At 43.8% G+C, this 22,312-nt stretch overlaps 1 protein-coding gene across 1 annotated transcript in view; it reads right to left on the reverse strand.

The window, feature by feature from the left end:
- The window catches only part of LOC308578111 (putative helicase senataxin), a gene marked incomplete at its 3' end in the record, with an annotated part of 172,123 nt that overhangs the window by 88,627 nt on the left and 61,184 nt on the right, over positions 1-22,312 (reverse strand). Inside the window, exons 3-4 of the mRNA XM_081178380.1 lie at positions 13,088-13,292; positions 10,068-10,177 (exon numbers count right to left, since the gene is read on the reverse strand). Of these exons, the coding sequence (XP_081034506.1) occupies positions 10,068-10,177; positions 13,088-13,292 (315 nt within the window). The remainder of the gene's footprint in view (positions 1-10,067; positions 10,178-13,087; positions 13,293-22,312) is intronic.

Below are 22,312 nucleotides of genomic sequence, written 5' to 3' on the forward strand. Positions count from 1 at the left end.
CTTCTTTCTTGTAGTTTGGATCCATTGCTCCGTGTCCGCTTCTCTGGAGCAGCAGAAAACAACCTTTCTCCCTCCTCTATATTACATCCTTTTATATATTTGAACATGGCTATCATATCACCCCTTAACCTCCTCTTCTCCAGGCTAAACATGCCCAGCTCCCTTAGCCGTTCCTCATAAGGCATCGTTTCCAGACCTTTGACCATTTTGTTGTTGTTTTTTTAATTTCTTTTTATTGAGTTCTTTACAGCAAAAAACATAAAAGCATTAAGAAACAAAACAAACAAAAATACAAACAAAAAAAGAAAGAAAAAGAACCGAAGACAACACATATAGCAAATAAACAAACAGATCAACTCTAAAACGCTAATTGACTTCCCTCCATCTCGGCTTGAGCTATACACACACCATACCTCTCTGCAGTTTTATTTGGCCAAATCTGTACGTCGCAGGTTTTATGTTTCACCTACTGCGATTTTAATATTTCCTAGGTTTGCTTCAATGTATGTTACAAATTTGTTCCAGTCATTAATAAACTTTCTGCTTTTTTGATGCCTGATTTTCTGTGTCATCTTTGCTAATTCTATATACTCAAATAATTTAATTTGCCATTCTCTGACGGTTGGGATATTAGGAGTTTTCCAGTTTTGCGCTAGCAGTATCCTGGCGGCGACCGTTGCGTACTGGAATAATATTTGATCTTCTTTTTTAATCTCCTCTCCAATCATTCCCAAGAGAAAAGCTTCGGGTTTTTTGGGAAAGGTGTATTTCAATATTTTTTTTAATTCATCGTAAATAAGTCCCCAAAACCTTTTCACCTCTTCACAAGTCCACCACGTGTGGTGAAAATTACCCTCTTTGGTTTTGCATTTCCAGCATGTTTTGTCTCCTGTCTTGTACATTTTTTCCAATTTCACAGGTGTGATGTACCATCGGTACATCATCTTTTCCATATTTTCTCGGAGTCCAACACATGCTGTAAATTTCATACCCTTGTTCCAGAGTTTCACCCAGCTGTCATACTCTAGATTATATCCAAGATCTATAGCCCATTTAATCGTGACCTCCTTTATTTCTTCATCTTTAGTCTCCCGATCTAAAAGTTGGTTGTACATTTTGGATAAAAGTTTGGAGTTACTTTCTAAAATTTCCACCTGATATCTAGACTTTTTTACATTCATCCCTGTTTTTTTGTGTTCGTTCCATAGGGCATTAATTTGGTGGAATTGTAACCATCCTGTTAATTTATCCTTTAACTCTTCATATGGTCTAATTTTCCATCCTTTTTCTGATCTTACCAGGAGGTCTTCGTAAGTCCATCTTTCTCCTTCCATGTTTAGTTTTTTAATTGTTAAAATGTCAATTGGTGATAACCACCAGGGGGTGTCTTTTTCAATAAGTCTTTTGTTCCTATCCCATACTTCGAGCAACGAACCTCTAACGATGTGATTGGAGAAGCCCTTATGTACCCTCTCTTTATTGTGCCACAGATAGGCATGCCAACCAAATCTGATGTTAAATCCCTCTAAGTCTAACAAATCTGTGTTTTTCAAAATAATCCATTCTTTCATCCAGCAAAGGCATGCAGCTTCGTAGTATAATTTCAAATTCGGGACTGCAAACCCCCCTATCTCTCTTCGATCTGTGAGTAGCTTAAATTTAATTCTTGCTCTTTTTCCTTGCCAGATAAATCTGGAAAGGGTTTTTTGCCAATCCTTAAAGTTTGCCATTCCTCTGATCACCGGGATATTCTGGAATAAAAACAACAGTCTCGGAAGTATGCTCATCTTAATTGAGGCAATTCTTCCTGACCAGGAGAGTTTTAACCTACTCCAGATGTCTAGATCTTTTTTAATCTCTCTCCAGATCTTTGTATAGTTGTCTTCTACTAGGTTTATATTTTTCGAGGAGACCCATAATCCCAGATATTTCACCTTTTTCGTCACCTTGATTCCTGTTTGTAACTCTAGCTGGTTTCTTAAGTCTTCGGTCATGTTTTTTGTCAAAATTTTGGTTTTCATTTTGTTTAGCTTAAAACCGGACAGTTTTCCAAATTCTTCTAATAACTCTAGAACTTTACCGGTACTTTCTACGGGATCTTCTAACGATATTACCAAATCATCGGCGTAAGCCTTTAGTTCATTAGGATGCCCTTGAGTCCATCATCCAAGTCGTTGATAAAGATGTTGAATAAGACCAGGCTCAAGACAGCACCCTGTGGCACCCCACTAGTCACTCTGCTCCAGGATGAAGAGGAACCATTGATGAGCACCCTTTGGGTTCGGTCAGTCAGCCAGTTACAAATCCACTGAGTGGTAGCATAGTCAAGACCACATTTTACCAGCTTCTTTACAAGAATACCATGGGGCACCTTGTCAAATGCCTTGCTGAAATCAAGGTAGGCTACATCCACTGCGTTCCCTTCATCTACCAGGCTTGTAATTCTGTCAAAAAACGAGATCAGGTTAGTCTGACATGACTTATTTTTCAGAAATCCATGCTGACTATTGGTGATCACAGCATTCCTTTCTAGGTGCTCACAGACTGTTTGCTTAATGATCTGCTCCAGAATCTTCCCTGGTATTGATGTCAGACTGACTGGGCGGTAATTCTTTGGGTCCTCTCTTTTCCCCTTTTTGAAAATAGGGACAACATTTGCCCTCCTCCGGGCAGAAATGACTGGCAGAATCCGAGACCAGGGAGAAGAGTCGGTGAAAGAAGACTGGAAGAAATTCAAAGACTACTTACAGAAACATTGTAAAATTAATGAATGTTAGAAGGATGTTGGATAGAAACTAAGCGGTTTCCAGCTGTAATGCTTTAAGAGATATGGGGGGGGGGGGAAGAGGTTTTACAAATGGGTAAAAGTTTAATAGTAAGGAATTGCTGAACTAACAAATCAAACTGGAATACAAAGAAGGGAGGTATGAGGAGGTCCGAGGAAATAAGCGTGTGGAAGTTATGTTATTGAAAATTAATGTGTGTTTTTAACTGTTTTTTATTTTGTATGATTATTTTTCTTTTTTCTTGTTATATCTTAAAAACATTTAATAAATATCTTTTCATAACATTTGCCCTCCTCCAGTTTTCCGGGACTTCGCCTGTTCTCCAGGAATTCTCAAAGATGACTGCCAGTGGTTCTGAGATCACATCTGCCAGTTCTTTTAATACTCTTGGATGCAGTTCATCTGGCCCTGGAGACTTGAATACATCTAAACTAGCCAAGTATTCTTGTACTATCTCCTTAGTTATTCTGGGCTGTGTTTCCTTTGCTGAATCATTTGCTCCAAATTCTTCAGGTCGGGCATTGTTTTCTTTATTGGAGAAGACTGAGGCAAAGAAGGCATTGAGGAGTTCAGCCCTTTCTGTGTCCCCTGTTTGCATTTCACCATCTTCTCCTCTGAGTGACCCCACTGTTTCTTTGTTCTTCCTTTTGCTACGAACATACCCATAAAAGCCTTTTTTGTTGCTTTTAACCTCTCTAGCAAGCCTGAATTCATTCTGTGCTTTAGCTTTTCTGACTTTGGGTCTACACGTGCTGGCTATTTGTTTGAATTTCCCCCCTTTTCCATTTTTTGTACACATCCTTTTTTAATCTTAACTCAGTTAAAAGTTCTTTAGATAGCCACCCTGGCTTCTTTAGGCACCTTCCATGTTTCCCTCTCATTGGTATTTCCTAACGTTGTGCTTTTACTATCTCCCTCTTCACAAACTCCCAGCCATCATGAACTCCCTTTCCTTTTAGTATTACTGTCCATGGGATCTCACCCAGCACTTCCCAAAGTTTTATGAAGTCGGCTTTCTTAAAGTTAAGAAATTGAGTCCTAGTATGCTTGGCTGCTCCTTTCCGCTGTATAGTAAACTTCAGAAGAGCATGATGACTCGCTCCTAATGATCTTTCCACTTCTACCCCACTAACCAGGTCATCAACATTGGTTAGGACCAGATCTAAAATGGCTGTTCCTCTTGTTGCTTCTCCCACTTTCTGGACAATGAAGTTGTCTGCAAGGCCAGTGAGGAATCTGCTTGACCTTATGCTCTTGGCTGAGTTTGACATCCAACAAATATTCGGGTAATTGAAGTCCCCCATTACTACTATCTCCCTTCCTTTTGCATGCTTGGCCATCTGTTCCAGGAAGGCATCATCTCACTTTGGCTTGGAGGTTCTAAATCTTGGATCTCTTCACAGGTATACACATCCCTGACATATAACGCCACTCCTCCTCCTTTCTTGTCTGGTCTGTTTCTCTGAAATAGATTGTATCCCCCCATTATTACATTCCAATCGTGGGACTTATCCCACCAGGTTTCAGTGATGCCTATTATGTCATATTTAGTTTGCTGTACCAAGAGCTCAAGCTCATCTTGTTTATTTCCCATGCTTTGCGCATTAGTGTACAGACATTGAAGTCCATTAATCATTCCCCCGTGTCTCTTATTTAAGGATTTTTTCCTCCCACCACTAGGTCTGCGTGCTGTTTGCTCCATTTGGTCTATGACATTTGGATGATCATCTTCATCAATTGATAGACTCCTACCTTCAGGAGCACTGTCTCCCTCCCCCACATTAGTCAGTTTAAAGCCCTCCTGATGAGGTTTCTGAGATTTTTGGCAAAAACATTCCTCTCAACCGTTGTGAGGTGCAGCCCATCGCTTGCCAGAAGTCCATCTTCAAGAAACTGCAGTCTGTGATCTAAGAATCCAAACCGTTCCTGTTTACACCATTTGCGAAGCCAGCTGTTCACTTCCACTATTTTTCCCTCTCTCCCTGGGCCACGTCGTTCAACTGGGAGGACAGATGAGATGACAATTTGTGCATTTAATTGCTTCAATTTCCTGCCCAGAGTCTCTTTTGATCTTCTGGAGGCTATTGCTTGCAGTGTCATTGGTTCCCACATGAACCAAGAGGAATGGGTATTTGTCAGTGGGTTTTATGATTCCTTGCAGTCGTTCAGTTACATCTTGGATCTTAGCCCCAGGGAGACAGCACACCTCCCAAGACCTCTTGTCAGGCCCACAGATCACGGCTTCTGTTCCCCTCAGTAGGGAATCCCCTATCACCACTACACGCCTCCTCTTAGGTTTGGTCGGAGTTCTTCCGTGAGCTGTCCGTTCCAAGGTCGCCTGAACATTCCCTGAGCACTGACTTTGCTGCTCGTCTTCATATACCTGATCGACTGTAATGAGGGAGAGATCCTCAAATGGAGCCTGTTCTTCGTCTTCCATGCTAGGGGAGAGGACCTCAAAGCGATTGTGTATTTCTAAACAATCAGAGCGAACCCTGGGCCTCCTACTTCTTTGAGTCACGTTTCTCCATATATCTGGCTCCTGTGTTGGTGAACTAGCCTCCTTCTCAGGGGTGTCCCCTGTCTCCTCCTTGGTGGAGACGGTGTGCTCTGTTGCTTCCAAGAAGAGCTCCAGCTCTCTAATTCTTTGGAGCATAGCTACATGTTCCTCCAGTTGCTGGACTTTGTCTTTTAAAAGGGCAATCAACATGCAATTGCTGCAGGTAAAGCTGCCTGCAACCTTTGGCAAGATGGCAAACATTGCGCAGGAACCGCAGGCGACTGCAACTGTTCCCTCACCCTCCATCTTGAAATCGTGTTGTTGGGGGTGGCTACAGTGGTCCTCCATGTTAAAAAGCGTGAAGACAGGACAAATAACCCCCCCCAAAAAAACCTAGGTCTCCCCCAAGAAACGTTTGAGACTAGCTCCCCTAAATCTAAAAGATGGATCAAGCTGCCCTGCAAGCTCTGATAAGCTCCTCCCACAGCTAATCACCTGCCTCAACAGAAACCCTGCCCCCTCTGACCTTTGCACAGGGAGAGCAGCTAATCAGCCACAAAGAAGCGCACACACTTCTTCAGCTGCTGCCCTGCAAGCTCTGTCATTTTTAAAAATTTTAGTTTATTATTTTTAATTGGATTATGATCCGGATATGTTGATTGGCTGTTTTTATTGGAAAACCAATAAAAATGATTTTTTGAAAAACCAAAACCTGCCACATCAAGTGATACAAGGTTTTATGCTGTCCGAAGCGAGCTGTCGTGGCACTGACGTAGAACATGGCCATCTTTCTCTGAAAAAAGCTCCATCCTGGTGCTTCACTCCCTCGGCGCAGCCAAATTGTCTTTGGCGAAGGCGTTGGCCACCGTCTGTTGCTGGAAATCAGAGGACCCCCCTCCCCAAAACTCTCCAGCTCTGATGCTTCCTTGCTAGTTCCCTCCGTGGGTTGCTCTTCCATGTCCCACCAGTCTGAACCAGGCTCAAAATCCTCTTCTTCCCCAGTGTCACTCCCTGGTCCCTCCTGGTTACCTGGCTGCCAGCACTACTTATCTAGCCAGTTCCTGACATTGGCTCAGTGTGGGCACAGACTCTGACAGGGCTACGTCTCCTGCTCTGCAAGACAGTTCTGTTCCAGCCCCTTTCCCTCTCGCCTTCAGAGCTTGAGAGGGTAGAGCAGAGAAAAGGGCAAAGCAATTTAGAGCTGAGTCACAGAAGGCTGCCGGGAGGGAGGCTTAAAAGAGGGAAGGAGAAGTCGGAAACTCAATCCTGCAACTTACTAATGTGGAGTGTGTCTGGCTATCTCTGTGTGTGAAGCAATAAAAAGTTCATTGCTGGTCAAGTCTTTGTCAGCTTCTGAATTCCAGCAACAGATAATGTTCTGAAGAAGTGTGCATGCACACGAAAGCTCATACCAGTAACTAACTTAGTTAGTCTCTAAGGTGCTACTGGAAGGAATGTTTTTATTAAGTTTCTTGTAGGCAGAGAATATCAAAATTTATGCAGAATTCTTTAAAATTCATATCTTCTAACTTGGGGGACCATCCTGCCACATTCCATGATAAGACCTTGCATGTATTGTTGAGGACAGGTTGATTGTGCGGCTGGCCTGCTGAATTCCTTATTGGAGTTATAACTTCATAGTCAGACAAGGCTTGAACTTCATGTGTCTCCCCCCCCCCCCAGGTTTGTGTGGCACTGGGTGCTGAAAACTCTATTGAACTGTTCATTACAAGAATCATTATATCAATCCAGTTCTACAATTTGATTTGATTCCCCAACTTTGTCCACAAACACAGACCCGCCTCCTATCAAAGGGTTAGAGAACTCCTTTTTAGTAGTTAGAATTTGGGTTGTTGATTTCAGGTCAGGGAGAGCTAATTCTTCCAGATTAAGAAATCTTCTTTGGAGCCATTCAACAGAGGTTATAGAATAACTTGAAGGAACAGCATAGTTATACTCTCTGATAAGAGGGTGTTCCTTATCAATTTGATTATCTTTGTTTATGGGGGGGGGGTTTCTCCACCTCTTCCCTTTGTTTACCTCTGTGTTGGTTAGACATTATTTCCATAATTTGATCCGTGATTGTATTAGCTTTCTCTGGAGGCCGAAAGTGAATAAGGGTGTATTGTAAGGAAGTCATTCTGCTAATGATTTCTTCCTGTGACTGGTAAGGGAGGGCTAAAAAAGAGTTTAAGTGTCTCTTTTCATCAAAGGCAAGGGAATCGTCAAACTCATTTTTGGAATGGTGTTCTTCTTGGCTTTTAGCAGGTGCTGAAAAGAGTAGAGTATTGTTAGTAGGCAGGGAGCCCCAAAGTGTAGGTGCTGCCATGCTAAAAGATTGATTTCCTTCAACGGCAGAACGAGTATTATGTGACACCTGTATCGGTGTCAGTTCTGCAGACTGAAGCAGTCAAATGGGCATACATGGGGTAAGGCCATCTCTCAAGTAAACTGGTTGCAAGTTGTTCAGTGTTTTATATATCAAATGGGCAACCAGTGCAGGTATGTGAGCATAGGTGTTATATGCTGACACGGTCTCATTCCTGTCAGCAACCATGATGCACCATTCTGCACTAACTGCAGCTTCTGGATCAAGCGCAAGGAATGTCACACATAGAGTGCACTGTAGTAATGCAATCTTGAAGCAACCATCCTTTTGCAGGAAGCGTGTTCTAACAGGCCCATCTATCTACTCCAGTATGGAGGACTTGACCTGGCATGTGTAGCCTGACTTGGTTGGATGAAGCAGATGGGCCTGTCCTTGCCGCTGCTTGTCCACCAGGTTTCTCTTACCCACAGCCACCCAGGTCATATGGGTGGGGAGTGGGGTTTGCAGTGATTTTTAGGAAGTCATTAGCGTACACTGGGCGTCCTATTGGGAAGACCCAGTTTACTGAGTGCATGTTCTGGAAGTTGGGCAATAGGGGCAGTACAGGATTTCTTTTGGTGTACCAACTTCCCCGCTGCACCAAGGATTCCCTGCCCAAGCTGCTTCAAGTCGTAGCAGATGTTCTCCTGGAGACACCTAGTTTGGTTATCCTAGGACAGGCATGTCTATCTTCAAGTAGGCTGTGATCTACGATCCAATATAAAAAACTGGCAGTAATCTACCACCCTGGGATGGGTTCAGGGTGGGCGGGCAGGCGCTGGATGCTTCCCCCAAAGGCGCAGGGCAAACTTTGATACCATCAACCAAGACATCCTTCTGGGCCGTCTAGAGGGGCTGGGAGCTGGGGGCACTGTTATACAGTGGTTCTGCTCCTTCCTCCTGGCCCGTGTCCAGAAAGTGGTGTTGGGGGATGAGTGTTCAGAAACCTGGGCTCTCACTTGTGGGGTGCCTCAGGGCTCTGTCCTCTCCCCCATGTTTTTTAACATCTATATGACGCCTCTGGGAGAAATCATCAGGGGGTTTGGGCTATGTGTTCATCAGTATGCAAATGTTACCTAGCTCTACCTCTCTTCCAAATCAGAACCAGTGAAGGCAGTGAAGGTCCTGTGTGAGTGTCTGGAGGCGGTTGCAGGATGGGTGGCGGCTAACAGATTGAGGTTGAATCCTGACAAGACAGAAGTACGGTTTTGTGGGGACAGGGGGTGGGTGGGGGTGGAGGACTCCCTGGTCCTGAATGGGGCAACTGTGCCCCTGCAGGACCAGGGGCACAGCCTGGGAGTCATTTTGGACTCACAGCTGTCCATGGAGGCGCGGGTCATTTCTGTGTCCAGGGCAGCTGCCTACCAGCTCCATCTGGTATGCAGGCTGAGACCCTACCTGCCCGTGAACTGTCTTGCAAGAGTGATGCATGCTCTAGTTATCTCCTGCTTGGACTACTGCAATATGCTCTATGTGGGGCTACCTTTGATGGTGACCCGGAAACTACAATTAATCCAGAATGCAGCAGCTAGACTGGTGACTGGGAGTGGCCGCCGAGACCAAATAACACTGGTCCTGAAAGACCTACATTGGCTCCCAGAATGTTCCGGAGCACAATTCGAAGAGTTGGTGCTGACCCTTAAAGCCCTAAACGGCCTTGGTATACCTGAAGGAGCGTCTCCACCCCCATCTTTCAGCCCGGACACTGAGGTCCAGCTCCGAGGGCCTTCTGACGGTTCCCTCCATGCGAGAAGTGAGGTTACAGGGAACCAGGCAGAAGGCCTTCTCAGTGGTGGTGCCCACCCTGTGGAATGCCCTCCCATCAAATGTCAAGGAAATAAACAACTATCTGACTTTTAGAAGACATCTGAAGGCACCCCTGTTTAGGGAAGTTTTTAATGTTTGATGTTTTATCGTGTTTTCAATATTCTGTTGGGACCCGTCCCGAGTGGCTGGGGAAACCCAGCCAGATGGGCAGGGTATTAATAATAATAATAATAATAATAATAATAATAATAATAATAATAATAATAATAATAATAAATTTGTTGTTGTTGTTATAACCTCTTCTCAAGAGTGTCCAGCCAGATGCCCCAGTGGGAAACCCACAAGCAGGACCCAAGCCCAAGAGCATCTACGTTCCTGTGGTTTCCAGCAACTGGCAATCAGAAGCATTATTGCTTCAGACTATGAAGGCACACATGTTGAAAACCTCTGATTTAGGGGACTAGCCTAGTCCCCCATGTCCATTGACCACATGCCACTGTGTGGGAGCAAGTTCCATAGTTTAACTGTGCACTGTGTCAAGGAGGATCTATTTCATCTGTCATCTGTTTAGGACAGCTTAATCCTACGTAGCAAAACTGAAAAGGAAGAAAAGAATAACCGGAAAAAGGAAATTAAAGCAGCTCACCACTTCATTAGGATGTACCATGAGCAGATAGATCCCAGGGTGTTTCCCAGCCACCTGGTAGGAGCAGTTGATTTCCTCCATTTTACAAAGAGCCTCCACACACAGCTCACCTAACAATTTAAAAAAGAGAACGCCAAATGTTAGGGCTGTTGGAACCACCATAATATGAAGGCAAATGATCCCTGCATAAGATGAAAGTCATCCTCAAAGAATCATAGAACAGGAACAGTCACTATGCAGATGGTTTTATCCTATAAAGCGTCTTAAGGGAGATACCTGACTCGCCTTTTCATGAAGTTCAGAAAGGAGTGTGTTTAGCTTCGCTTTGTTTTGTTTGCAAAATGAATCACATGGTCAGGCATTTGGGGAAGGGGGCTTTCTTTGTTTTGATCCACTACCTTTTTATTATTAGTGTTTTGTCCCAAAAGCAGCAGCTCTGGTCTGTGTGAATACAAGTGATCACTGATGTCTTCTGTTAATCCTGGTGTCCTCTATTAATCCTGCCAATTAATTGTTTTTGAAAGATGCTTCCCCCCGCCCTTCTCACACACAGAACTAAATGCATATTTTATGAGGGCACATGTCGCCTACAATTGTTAGAACTGGTTGTGGGATTTTTAAAAAGTCATCATTTTTTCCAGCACTTCTTATACCCCTGTATTGCAGACCAACCTTGCTACCCCTTAGATTACAAATGGAGGAAGAGGAAGCAGAGACTGGCAGAACCGCTATAACTGAGTTACTTTCCTCTAGACAAATGGTGAAACTCCAAATGGTGACCTGCTTAGGGAAGCTATTCCTGTCTGTTTAAATAGGCAGGACTTGGTTTGCCCAATACAGTGGTACCTCGGGTTACAGAAGCTTCAGGTTACAGACTCCGCTAACCCAGAAATAGTACCCAGCTCTACTGATACTGAGCTCTACCTCTCTTTTAAATCAGAACCAGTGAAGGCGGTGAAGGTCCTGTGTGAGTGCCTGGAGGCGGTTGGAGGATGGATGGCGGCTAACGGATTGAGGTTGAATCCTGACAAGAAAGAAGTACGGTTTTGGGGGGGCGGGCGGGTGACTCCCTGGTCCTGAATGGGGTAACTGTGCCCCTGAAGGACCAGGGGCGCAGCCTGGGAGTCATTTTGGACTCACAGCTGTCCATGGAGGCGCAGGTTAATTCTGTGTCCACCTGGTATGCAGGCTGAGACCCTACCTGCCCGCGGACTGTCTCGCCAGAGTGCTGCATGCTCTGCTTATCTCCCGCTTGGACTACTGCAATTGTGCTCTACGTGGGGCTACCTTTGAAGGTGACCCAGAAACTACAATTAATCCAGAATGCGGCAGCTAGACTGGTGACTGGGAGTGGCCGCCGGGACCACATAACACCGGTCCTGAGAGATCTGCATTGGCTCCCAGTACATTTCCGAGCACAATTCAAAGAGTTGTTGCTGACCTTTAAAGCCCTAAACGGCCTTGGTCCAGTATACCTGAAGGAGCGTCTCCACCCCCATCGTTCAGCCCGGACACTGAGATCCAGCGCCGAGGGCCTTCTGGCGGTTCCCTCATTGCGAGAAGTGAGGTTACAGGGAACAGGCAGAGGGCCTTCTCGGTGGTGGCACCCGCCCTGTGGAACGCCTTCCCTTCAGATGTGAAGGAAATAAGCAGCTATCTTCTCTTTAAAAGACATCTGAAGGCAGCCCTGTTTAGGGAAGTTTTTAATATTTAATGCTGTATTGTTTTTAACACTTGATTGGAAGCCGCCCAGAGTGGCTGGGGAAACTCATCCAGATGGGCGGGGTATAAATAATAAGTTATTATTATAATATTATTAGTACCTCGGGTTAAGAACTTTACTTCAGAATAAGAACAGAAATCGCATGCCGGCGGCGCAGCAGCAGTAAAGTAGCTAAAGTAGTGCTTCAGGTTAAGAACAGTTTCAGGTTAAGAACAGACCTCCGGAACGAATTAAGTTCTTAACCCGAGGTACCACTGTACATTTTGCTAGCTGAGGAAGAACAGTGGTATAGCGCTAAATGACGCTCAGGGTCCCTTCCAACTCTACATTTCTATGATTCTATGAATGCCTATAGATAACACATGAAAGCTTTTTAACAAATATGTGACAAGAAAAGATGTAACCCTAGTGGTTGGATGAACTTGTCTGACTATGAGGCGTGTGTGTGTGTGTGTGTGTGTGTGTGTGTGTGTGTGTGAATGAATTGGCATTAGCAGCTATATAGAAAGGGACGTTGGAGGCAAAGCTCTGTTAGGAAGAGAAACAGAATTTGTTGCTCTCTTTCTTTCTTTGGCTGGGGTTCTACATTTACCATTCATCTGACAGGCAGAAATTCAGCATGTGTGGAGGATATGAGTCATTGAAATTAGTGTGCATTGCTAACTTAGATCTATAAATTTCATTGGGTCTTCCCTATGAGTATGACCAGCATTGGAAATGTAGCTAGATTTTATGCAATAGCCATAAGTCAAAGAAAGCAAAAGATTACACAATTGCATAAAATGTTATAAACCGCTACAGTTCTTAGTTAAAACTCCTATTCTTTTAAACTTTTATGGTATTTTATTCCTCTAAATACACATTTTAAGTACATTCAATTAGTCTATTGATTGTTAAACCCCATATTTATCATTTTTATTGCTTATGTAGAGAATTATGCAGAAATTCTGGTTTAGTATGCTGGCTGTTTGCCGTAATAACATTGATTGATTGCTTTGAAGTCATTTCATTCTGCATCAGGTAAAGTAATTTTAGGCTCCCCCCCCCCCAGTCCCATATTTTGCCCAACCAAAGGTGACAACCCTAGATGAGCAGCAGAATATATATTCTATAAATAAAAATAATACTCCTTTTGTAATAGGTTTTTTTTGGGGGGGGGATAGTAAAACAAAAAAACAAATCCCAGTCAACATATCACCTCCAGCTGTATTCTGAGAAGACTTTCCATAGCTGCTTTTATTGAACTACTAATGCAGGGGGAGAACTGGATCATGTTCAAGTGCCACCAGATACTCACTGAGACGTTCATGAAGTAACAGGTAGGGGTACTTCAGCATTTCCAACAATGGCACTCTGAGGTTCTCCTCAAAGTTGGAATCCGTATAATGGCACAGTTGCGTTTCCCCATCTTTGTCTACAATGAAGAGGTCACTGTCATCTTCCTCCTGCATTGATTTCTCAAAGTGGGTAATAAGGCGAGTGATTTCAAGCTTGCACAGGATCTGCAATGGGGGGGGGGACCTTATAAAATTCTGGAACAGAGAGAGCAACTGACTCTGCTGGCCTAAGAAGACACCAGCTGAAAACAACAGAATCTGTAGATTATTATTTATTAAATTTATATCCCCCTCTTCCTCCCAAAAGGAACCCAGGGCACCAAACACACAAGTGATAAAATAATTAAAAGATCTAAAAGCTATTCCAATAGAGATGCAGACTGAGGAAGATCTCTGTTTAAAAGCCTTAAATGGTCAAGTGGCAACAACCAGAGAGAACACATCAGTTTTAAGAAGGAATAAATCAGAATCATTTATTTTATATATATAAATGTTCTAGTAACAAGAAGCCGAAAGCTCTGTTCTAGTAACAAGAAGCCGAAAGCACCAACCTGAAGATGACGAGTGAGACCTCGTCGAAACGTCGCCTAGACACCCCAACTCTTACACGGGAAGATACCCGAAGACACCAAAACCTGCATATATATATATATAGACACCACAACAGATAAAAAATGACTGCATTCAAGCTTCTTGGCTATAGAAGTATAACTCACAAGGAATTATATAGGATAAAAGAAAGCAAAAGTACATTATGCATAACTACCGTATTTTTCGCTCTATAACACGCATCTGACCATAACACGCACGTAGTTTTTAGAGGAGGAAAACAAGGAAAAAATATTCTAAACGAAACAGTGGATGTATGATTTTTATGGTTCATGCTGTGGCCACAGACATGTGATCTGACAGTGAGTTTGGGGTAGCCCAATGCAAAAATCCTGAGGATCCATGTGGATCCATGCTTTGTGACCACGTTTTTGCGCCATTGCGGCCCCATGAAACAGTGGGTGCGTGTGTGTTTTTTGGTGCAGGCTGTAGCCATGGAAATGCTATGTGATCTGATGGTGAATTTGGGGTGACCCAGTGCAAAAATCCTGAGGATCCATGTGGATCCGTGCTTTGTAACCACGTTTTAAGTGGGGAGGGAAGGAAAAGAACTCAAGGGACAAGGAGCACGCGTGGGGGGTGTGGAGGAGCTTTTCCGCGAGCTGAGTGGGGAGGAGGGAGGGAAAGAGCACTGTTGCTTTAAAGGTATACTTAAGGTATTTGCCCTGTGCCTGGGGTTTTTTCCATTTAACAGTTTGCAGCCTTTTCCTTCCGCTCCTTGTTTTGAGGCAGAATAGATTTGAGCAAGTGAGGAGGACTTGGATTGCAGGGGATTCGCCATTAGCTGTGTAAAAGCGTGTAAAAACCTGATATCTGAGGTTGTTGAGGGCAGCAGTTGAACTTGCAGGGCAGCAGTTGAAGAAGGAGCAAAAAGGGTTTTCGTGTGTGTGTGTGTGTGTGTGTGTGTGTGTGTGTGTGTGTGTGTGTGTGTTTCTTTGTGGCTGATTAGCTGTTCTCCCTGTGCAAAGGTCAGAGGGGGCAGGATTTCTGTTGAGGCAGGTGATTAGCTGTTGGAGGAGCTTATCAGAGCTTGCAGGGTAGTTTGATCCATCTTTTAGATTTAGGGGAGCTAGTCTCAAACGTTTGTTGGAGGAGACCTAGATTTTTTTGTAGGGGAAAATATTTGTCCTGTCTTCATGCTTTTTATGATGGAGGACCACTGTAGCCACCCCCAACGACACGTTCTCAAGATGGAGGGGGAGGGAACAGCTGCAGTCGCCTGCGGTTCCTGCACAATGTTTGCCATCTTGCCAAAGGTTGCAGGCAGCTTTACCTGCAGCAATTGCATGTTGATTTCCCTCTTAAAAGACAAAGTCCAGCAACTGGAGGAACGTGTAGCTACGCTCCAAAGAATTAGAGAGCTGGAGCTCTTCTTGGAAGCAACAGAGCACACCGTCTCCACCAAGGAGGAGACAGGGGACTCCCCTGAGAAGGAGGCTAGTTCACCAACACAGGAGCCAGATATATGGAGAAACGTGACTCAAAGAAGTAGGAGGCCCAGGGTTCGCTCTGATTGTTTAGAAATACACAATCGCTTTGAGGTCCTCTCCCCTAGCATGGAAGACGAAGAGCAGACTCCATTTGAGGATCTCTCCCTCATTACAGTCGATCAGGTATATGAAGACGAGCAGCAAAGTCAGTGCTCAGGGAATGTTCAGGCGACCTTGGAACGGACAGCTCACGGAAGAACCCCGACCAAACCTAAGAGGAGGCGTGTAGTGGTGATAGGGGATTCCCTACTGAGGGGAACAGAAGCAGTGATCTGTGGGCCTGACAAGATGTCTCGGGAAGTGTGCTGTCTCCCCGGGGCTAAGATCCAAGATGTAACTGAACGACTGCAAGGAATCATAAAACCCACTGACAAATACCCCTTCCTCTTGGTTCATGTGGGAACCAATGACACTGCAAGCAATAGCCTCCAGAAGATCAAAAGAGACTACGAGGCTCTGGGCAGGAAATTGAAGCAATTAAATGCACAAATTGTCATCTCATCTGTCCTCCCAGTTGAACGACGTGGCCCAGGGAGAGAGGGGAAAATAGTGGAAGTGAACAGCTGGCTTCGCAAATGGTGTAAACAGGAACGGTTTGGATTCTTAGATCACGGACTGCAGTTTCTTGAAGATGGACTTCTGGCAAGCGATGGGCTGCACCTCACAACGGTTGGGAGGAATGTTTTTGCCAAAAATCTCAGAAACCTCATCAGGAGGGCTTTAAACTGACTAATGTGGGGGAGGGAGACAGTGCTCCTGAAGGTAGGAGTCTATCAATTGATGAAGATGATCATCCAAATGTCATAGACCAAATGGAGCAAACAGCACGCAGACCTAGTGGTGGGAGGAAAAAATCCTTAAATAAGAGACACGGGGGAATGATTAATGGACTTCAATGTCTGTACACTAATGCGCAAAGCATGGGAAATAAACAAGATGAGCTTGAGCTCTTGGTACAGCAAACTAAATATGACATAATAGGCATCACTGAAACCTGGTGGGATAAGTCCCACGATTGGAATGTAATAATGGGGGGATACAATCTATTTCAGAGAAACAGACCAGACAAGAAAGGAGGAGGAGTGGCGTTATATGTCAGGGATGTGTATACCTGTGAAGAGATCCAAGATTTAGAACCTCCAAGCCAAAGTGAGATGATGCCTTCCTGGAACAGATGGCCAAGCATGCAAAAGGAAGGGAGATAGTAGTAATGGGGGACTTCAATTACCCGAATATTTGTTGGATGTCAAACTCAGCCAAGAGCATAAGGTCAAGCAGATTCCTCACTGGCCTTGCAGACAACTTCATTGTCCAGAAAGTGGGAGAAGCAACAAGAGGAACAGCCATTTTAGATCTGGTCCTAACCAATGTTGATGACCTGGTTAGTGGGGTAGAAGTGGAAAGATCATTAGGAGCGAGTCATCATGCTCTTCTGAAGTTTACTATACAGCGGAAAGGAGCAGCCAAGCATACTAGGACTCAATTTCTTAACTTTAAGAAAGCCGACTTCATAAAACTTTGGGAAGTGCTGGGTGAGATCCCATGGACAGTAATACTAAAAGGAAAGGGAGTTCATGATGGCTGGGAGTTTGTGAAGAGGGAGATAGTAAAAGCACAACGTTAGGATACAATCTATTTCACAGAAACAGACCAGACAAGAAAGGAGGGGGAGTAGCGTTATATGTCAGGGATGTGTATACCTGTGAAGAGATCCAAGATTTAGAACCTCAAAGCCAAAGTGAGAACATTTGGGTCAAAATTAAGGGAGAGAAGACTAACAGTGACCTCATTGTGGGAGTTTACTATAGATCCCCAAGCCAAAGGGAGGACATAGATGATGCCTTCCTGGAACAGATGGCCAAGCATGCAAAAGGAAGGGAGATAGTAGTAATGGGGGACTTCAATTGCTGTGATCACCAATAGTCAGCATGGATTTCTGAAAAATAAGTCATGTCAGACTAACCTGATCTCGTTTTTTGACAGAATTACAAGCCTGGTAGATGAAGGGAACGCAGTGTATGTAGTCTACCTTGATTTCAGCAAGGCATTTGACAAGGTGCCCCATGATATTCTTGTAAAGAAACTGGTAAAATGCGGTCTTGACTATGCTACCACTCAGTGGATTTGTAACTGGCTGACTGACCGAACCCAAAGGGTGCTCATCAATGGTTCCTCTTCATCCTGGAGAAGAGTGACTAGTGGGGTGCCACAGGGTTCTGTCTTGGGCCCAGTCTTATTCAACATCTTTATCAAGGGCATCCTGATCAAATTTGCAGATGACACCAAACTGGGAGGGGTGGCTAACACCCCAGAGGACAGGATCACACTTCAAAACGACCTTGACAGATTAGAGAACTGGGCAAAAACAAACAAGATGAATTTTAACAGGGAGAAATGTAAAGTATTGCACTTGGGCAAAAAAAATGAGAGGCACAAATACAAGATGGGGGACACCTGGCTTGAGAACAGTACATGTGAAAAGGATCTAGGAGTCTTGGTTGACCACAAATTTGACATGAGCCAACAGTGTGACGCGGCAGCTAAAAAAGCCAATGCAATTCTGGGATGCATCAATAGGAGTATAGCATCTAGATCAAGGGAAGTAATAGTGCCACTGTATTCTGCTCTGGTCAGACCTCACCTGGAGTACTGTGTCCAGTTCTGGCCACCACAGTTCAAGAAGGACACTGACAAACTGGAACGTGTCCAGAGGAGGGCAACCAAAATGGTCAAAGGCCTGGAAATGATGCCTTATGAGGAACGGCTAAGGGAGCTGGGCATGTTTAGCCTGGAGAAGTGGAGGTTTAAAAACCATATTGTCAGAAAAGCAATATTTATGGTCTGGAAAAAATACAAAGACTTGTTAGAAAGCAAAACTCCGAGGTGGGTATCACCAATAGAGGCCAAGGCTCGGAAAAAACCTAATATGGAGGCCGGTTGGCCGAAATATTGGGAAATAATAGAAAACATTGGAGACAACTGGAGGTTGCAGAGCTTTGAAAAATTAAAGGGTAAAGTGCAAGACTGGCTTCACTATGCCCAAATTAATGAGGTTTTTAAGCTAGATAAAAAAACAGGATTCCAGGTGGAAAAATCGAAACTTGAGACAGAATTGTTAGAACCAAAGACCAAGCTATTATCGAGAATGTATAACTTGCTACTTAAATGGAACACTCAGGATGAGACAGTTAAATCAGCCATGATAAAATGGGCTCAGGACATTGGTTACAATATCATGTCTGAGGACTGGGAAAGGTTATGGACCACCGGTATGAAGTTTACGGCATGTAATGCCTTGAAAGAAAACATTATGAAAATGGTATACAGGTGGTACATGACCCCAGTCAAGCTTGCTAAGATTTACCATTTGTCCGATAATAAATGTTGGAAATGTAAGGAGGCTGAAGGGACATTCTTTCATCTCTGGTGGACTTGCCCAAGAGTGAAGGCCTTCTGGGAAATGATTTACAACGAGTTAAAAAAGGTGTTTAAATACACCTTTCCTAAGAAACCAGAGGCATTCCTCCTGGGCATTGTCGGCCAGAAGGTGTTAAAGAAGGACAGAACTTTTTTCATGTATGCCACCACAGCAGCAAGGATCCTTATCGCCAAATATTGGAAGATTCAAGATTTGCCCACACTGGAGGATTGGCAGACGCAATTGATGAACTACATGGAACTAGCTGAGATGACTGCCAGGATCCGAGATTTGGGAGAAGAAGCAATGGAAGAGGACTGGAAAAAATTTAAGGACTATTTGCAAAAGTATTATAAGTTATATGAACTGTGAGATGCCGTATGATTTGGAAGGTCAGCCCCAGCAATGAGAGTGGATTATATAAGAAATTGGATAATATTCATGAAAGAATCAAAGTTTAAATGGGTAAAAATGACAATATGTTATATTTTTAGAGTAAATGGAAAATAAGGGATTTAAACTTAAAATTGCAATTGAAAGTACAAAGAAACACAAGAAACAAGGGTATAACTTGCTGATAATTTTTATTGTTAAGAATGCACTGGGCGGGAGATGTGGGGAAGTCCAATAGAGATTTGAAATAAGTTGTTGAAATGGTTTGAATTTTCTGTTCTTTTTTCTTTTTATTTTCTATGTTCTTTCTTTTTTCTGTTGTAAAAAAATGTAATAAAAATTATTATAAAAAAAAAGAGAAGTGGAGGTTAAGGGGTGATATGATAGCCATGTTCAAATATATAAAAGGATGTCACATAGAGGAGGGAGAAAAGTTGTTTTCTGCTGCTCCAGAGAAGCGGACACGGAGCAATGGATCCAAACTACAAGAAAGAAGATTCCACCTAAACATTAGGAAGAACTTCCTGAGAGTAAGAGCTGTTCGACAGTGGAATTTGCTGCCAAGGAGTGTGGTGGAGTCTCCTACTTTGGAGGTCTTTAAGCAGAGGCTTCTCAACCATATGTCAGGAGTGCTCTGATGGTGCTTCCTGCTTGGCAGGGGGTTGGACTCGATGGCCCTTGTGGTCTCTTCCAACTCTATGATTCTATGATCCTATATTTCTTCCGGCAATCTCATCCAGTCCAGCCTTTCGCATGATGAATTCTGCATATAAGTTAAATAAGCAGGGAGACCATGTACAGCCTTGCCGTACTCCTTTCCCAATTTTGAACCAATCAGTTGTTCCATATCCAGTTCTAACTGTAGCTTCTTGTCCCACATAGAGATTTCTCAGGAGACAGATGAGGTGATCAGGCACTCCCATTTCTTTAAGAACTTGCCATAGTTTGCTGTGGTCAACAAAGTCAAAGGCTTTTTGCAATTTGGTCTCTGGTTCCTCTGCCTCTTATAAATCCAGCTTGCACTTCTGGGAGTTCTCGGTCCACATACAGCTTAAGCCTGCCTTGTAGAATTTTAAGCATAACCTTGCTAGTGTGTGAAATGAGTGCAATTGTGCGGTAGTTGGAGCATTCTTTGGCACTGCCCTTCTTTGGGATTGGGATGTAGACTGACCTTCTCCAATCCTCTGGCCACTGCTGAGTTTTCCAAACTTGGTGGCATATTGAGTGTAGCACCTTAATAGCATCATCTTTTAAAATTTTAAATAGTTCAGCTGGAATACCATCACTTCCACTGGCCTTGTTATTTGCAGTGCTTTCTAAGGCCCATTTGACTTCATTCTCCAGGATGTCTGGCTCAAGGTCAGCAACCACACTACCTGGGGTGTACAAGACATCCATATCTTTCTGGTATAATTCCTCTGTGTATTCTTGCCACCTCTTCTTGATGTCTTCTGCTTCTGTTAGGTCCTTTCCACTTTTGTCTTTTATTATGGTAATCTTTGTACAAAATGTTCCTTTCATATCTCCAATTTTCTTGAACAGATCTCTGGTTCTTCCCATTCTGTCATTTTCCTCTATTTCTTTGCATTGCTCGTTTAAGAAGGCGTTCTTGTCTCTCCTTGCTATTTTTTTGGAAATCTGCATTCAATTTCCTGTATCTTTCACTATCTCCCTCACATTTTGCTTGCCTTCTCTCCCCCGCTATTTGTAAGGCCTTGTTGGACAGCTACTTTGCTTTCTTGCATTTCCTTTTCATTGGGATGGTTTTCGTTGCTGCCTCCTGTATAATGTTACGAGCCTCCGTCCATAGTTCTTCAGGCACTCTGTCCACCAAATCTAAATCCTTAAACCTGTTCCTCACTTCCACTGTGTATTCATAAGGGGTTTGATTTAGATTGCATCTTACCGGCCCAGTGGTTTTTCCTACTTTCTTCAGTTTAAGCTTGAATTTTGCTATAAGAAGCTGATGATCTGAGCCACAGTCAGCTCCAGGTCTTGTTTTTGCTGACTGTATAGAGCTTCTCCATCTTTGGCTGCGGAAAATATAATCAATCTGATTTCGATGCTGCCCATCTGGTGATGTCCATGTGTAGAGTCGTCTCTTGTGTTGTTGGAAAAGCGTGTTTGTGATGACCAGCTTGTTCTCTTGACAGAACTCTATTAGCCTTTGCCCTGCTTCGTTTTAATCTCCAAGGCCAAACTTGCCAGTTGTTCCTTTTATCTCTTGATTCCCTACTTTAGCATTCCAATCCCCTATAATGAGAAGAACATCCTTCTTTGGTGTCACTTCTATAAGGTGTTGTAAGTCTTCATTGAATTGCTCGATTTCAGTTTCTTCAGCACCAGTAGTTGGTGCATAAACTTGGATTACTGTGATGTTAAAAGGTCTGCCTTGGATTCGTATCGAGATCATTCTATCATTTTTGAGATTGCATCCCAGTACAGCTTTCGCCACTCTTTTGTTGACTATGAGGGCCACTCCATTTCTTTTACGGGATTCTTGCCCACAGTAGTAGATATGATGGTCATCCAAACTGAATTCGCCCATTCCCGTCCATTTTAGTTCACTGATGCCCAGGATGTCAATATTTATTCTTGCCATCTCATTTTTGACCACATCCAACTTACCCAGGTTCATGGTTCTTACATTCCAGGTTCCTATGCAATATTTTTCTTTACAGCATTGGACTTTCCTTTCGCTTCCAGGCATATCCGCAACTGAGCGTCCTTTCGGCTTTGGCCCAGCTGCTTCATCAGCTCTGAATCTACTTGTACTTGTCCTCCGCTCTTCCTCAGTAGCATGTTGGACGCCTGCCGACCTGAGGGGCTCATCTTCCAGCATCATAACTTTTATGTGCCTGTTGTCTTTGTCCATGAGGTTTTCTTGGCAAGGATACTGGAGTGGCTTGCCGGTTCCTGCTCCAGGTGGATCACGTTTGGTCAAACCTCTCCACTATGACCTGTCCATCTTGGGTGGCCTTGCACGGCATAGCTCATAGCTTCTCTGAGTTATTCAAGCCCCTTCGCCACGGCAAGGCAGTGATCCATGTAGAGGATCCTACCTGCCTGCAACTGATTGCTTCTGGAAGTCTGCATATGCTCTGCTATATTCAACTGGGTCTGGCTAAGATCCTGCAACAGGTTAAAGTTGCCAGACATCAATAGTATCTGGAAAGCCTACAAGCTGTATGTATATAGCACTGTCCAGAACTGTAATATCGTCTGCACCAGTAAACTTTTTGGACTTTCAGCTGCCTCTGTGTGGTAGTGACTGG

This window comes from Podarcis bocagei, assembly GCF_964188305.1.
Source record: "Podarcis bocagei genome assembly, chromosome: W".
Classification (NCBI taxonomy): Eukaryota; Metazoa; Chordata; class Lepidosauria; order Squamata; family Lacertidae; genus Podarcis; species Podarcis bocagei.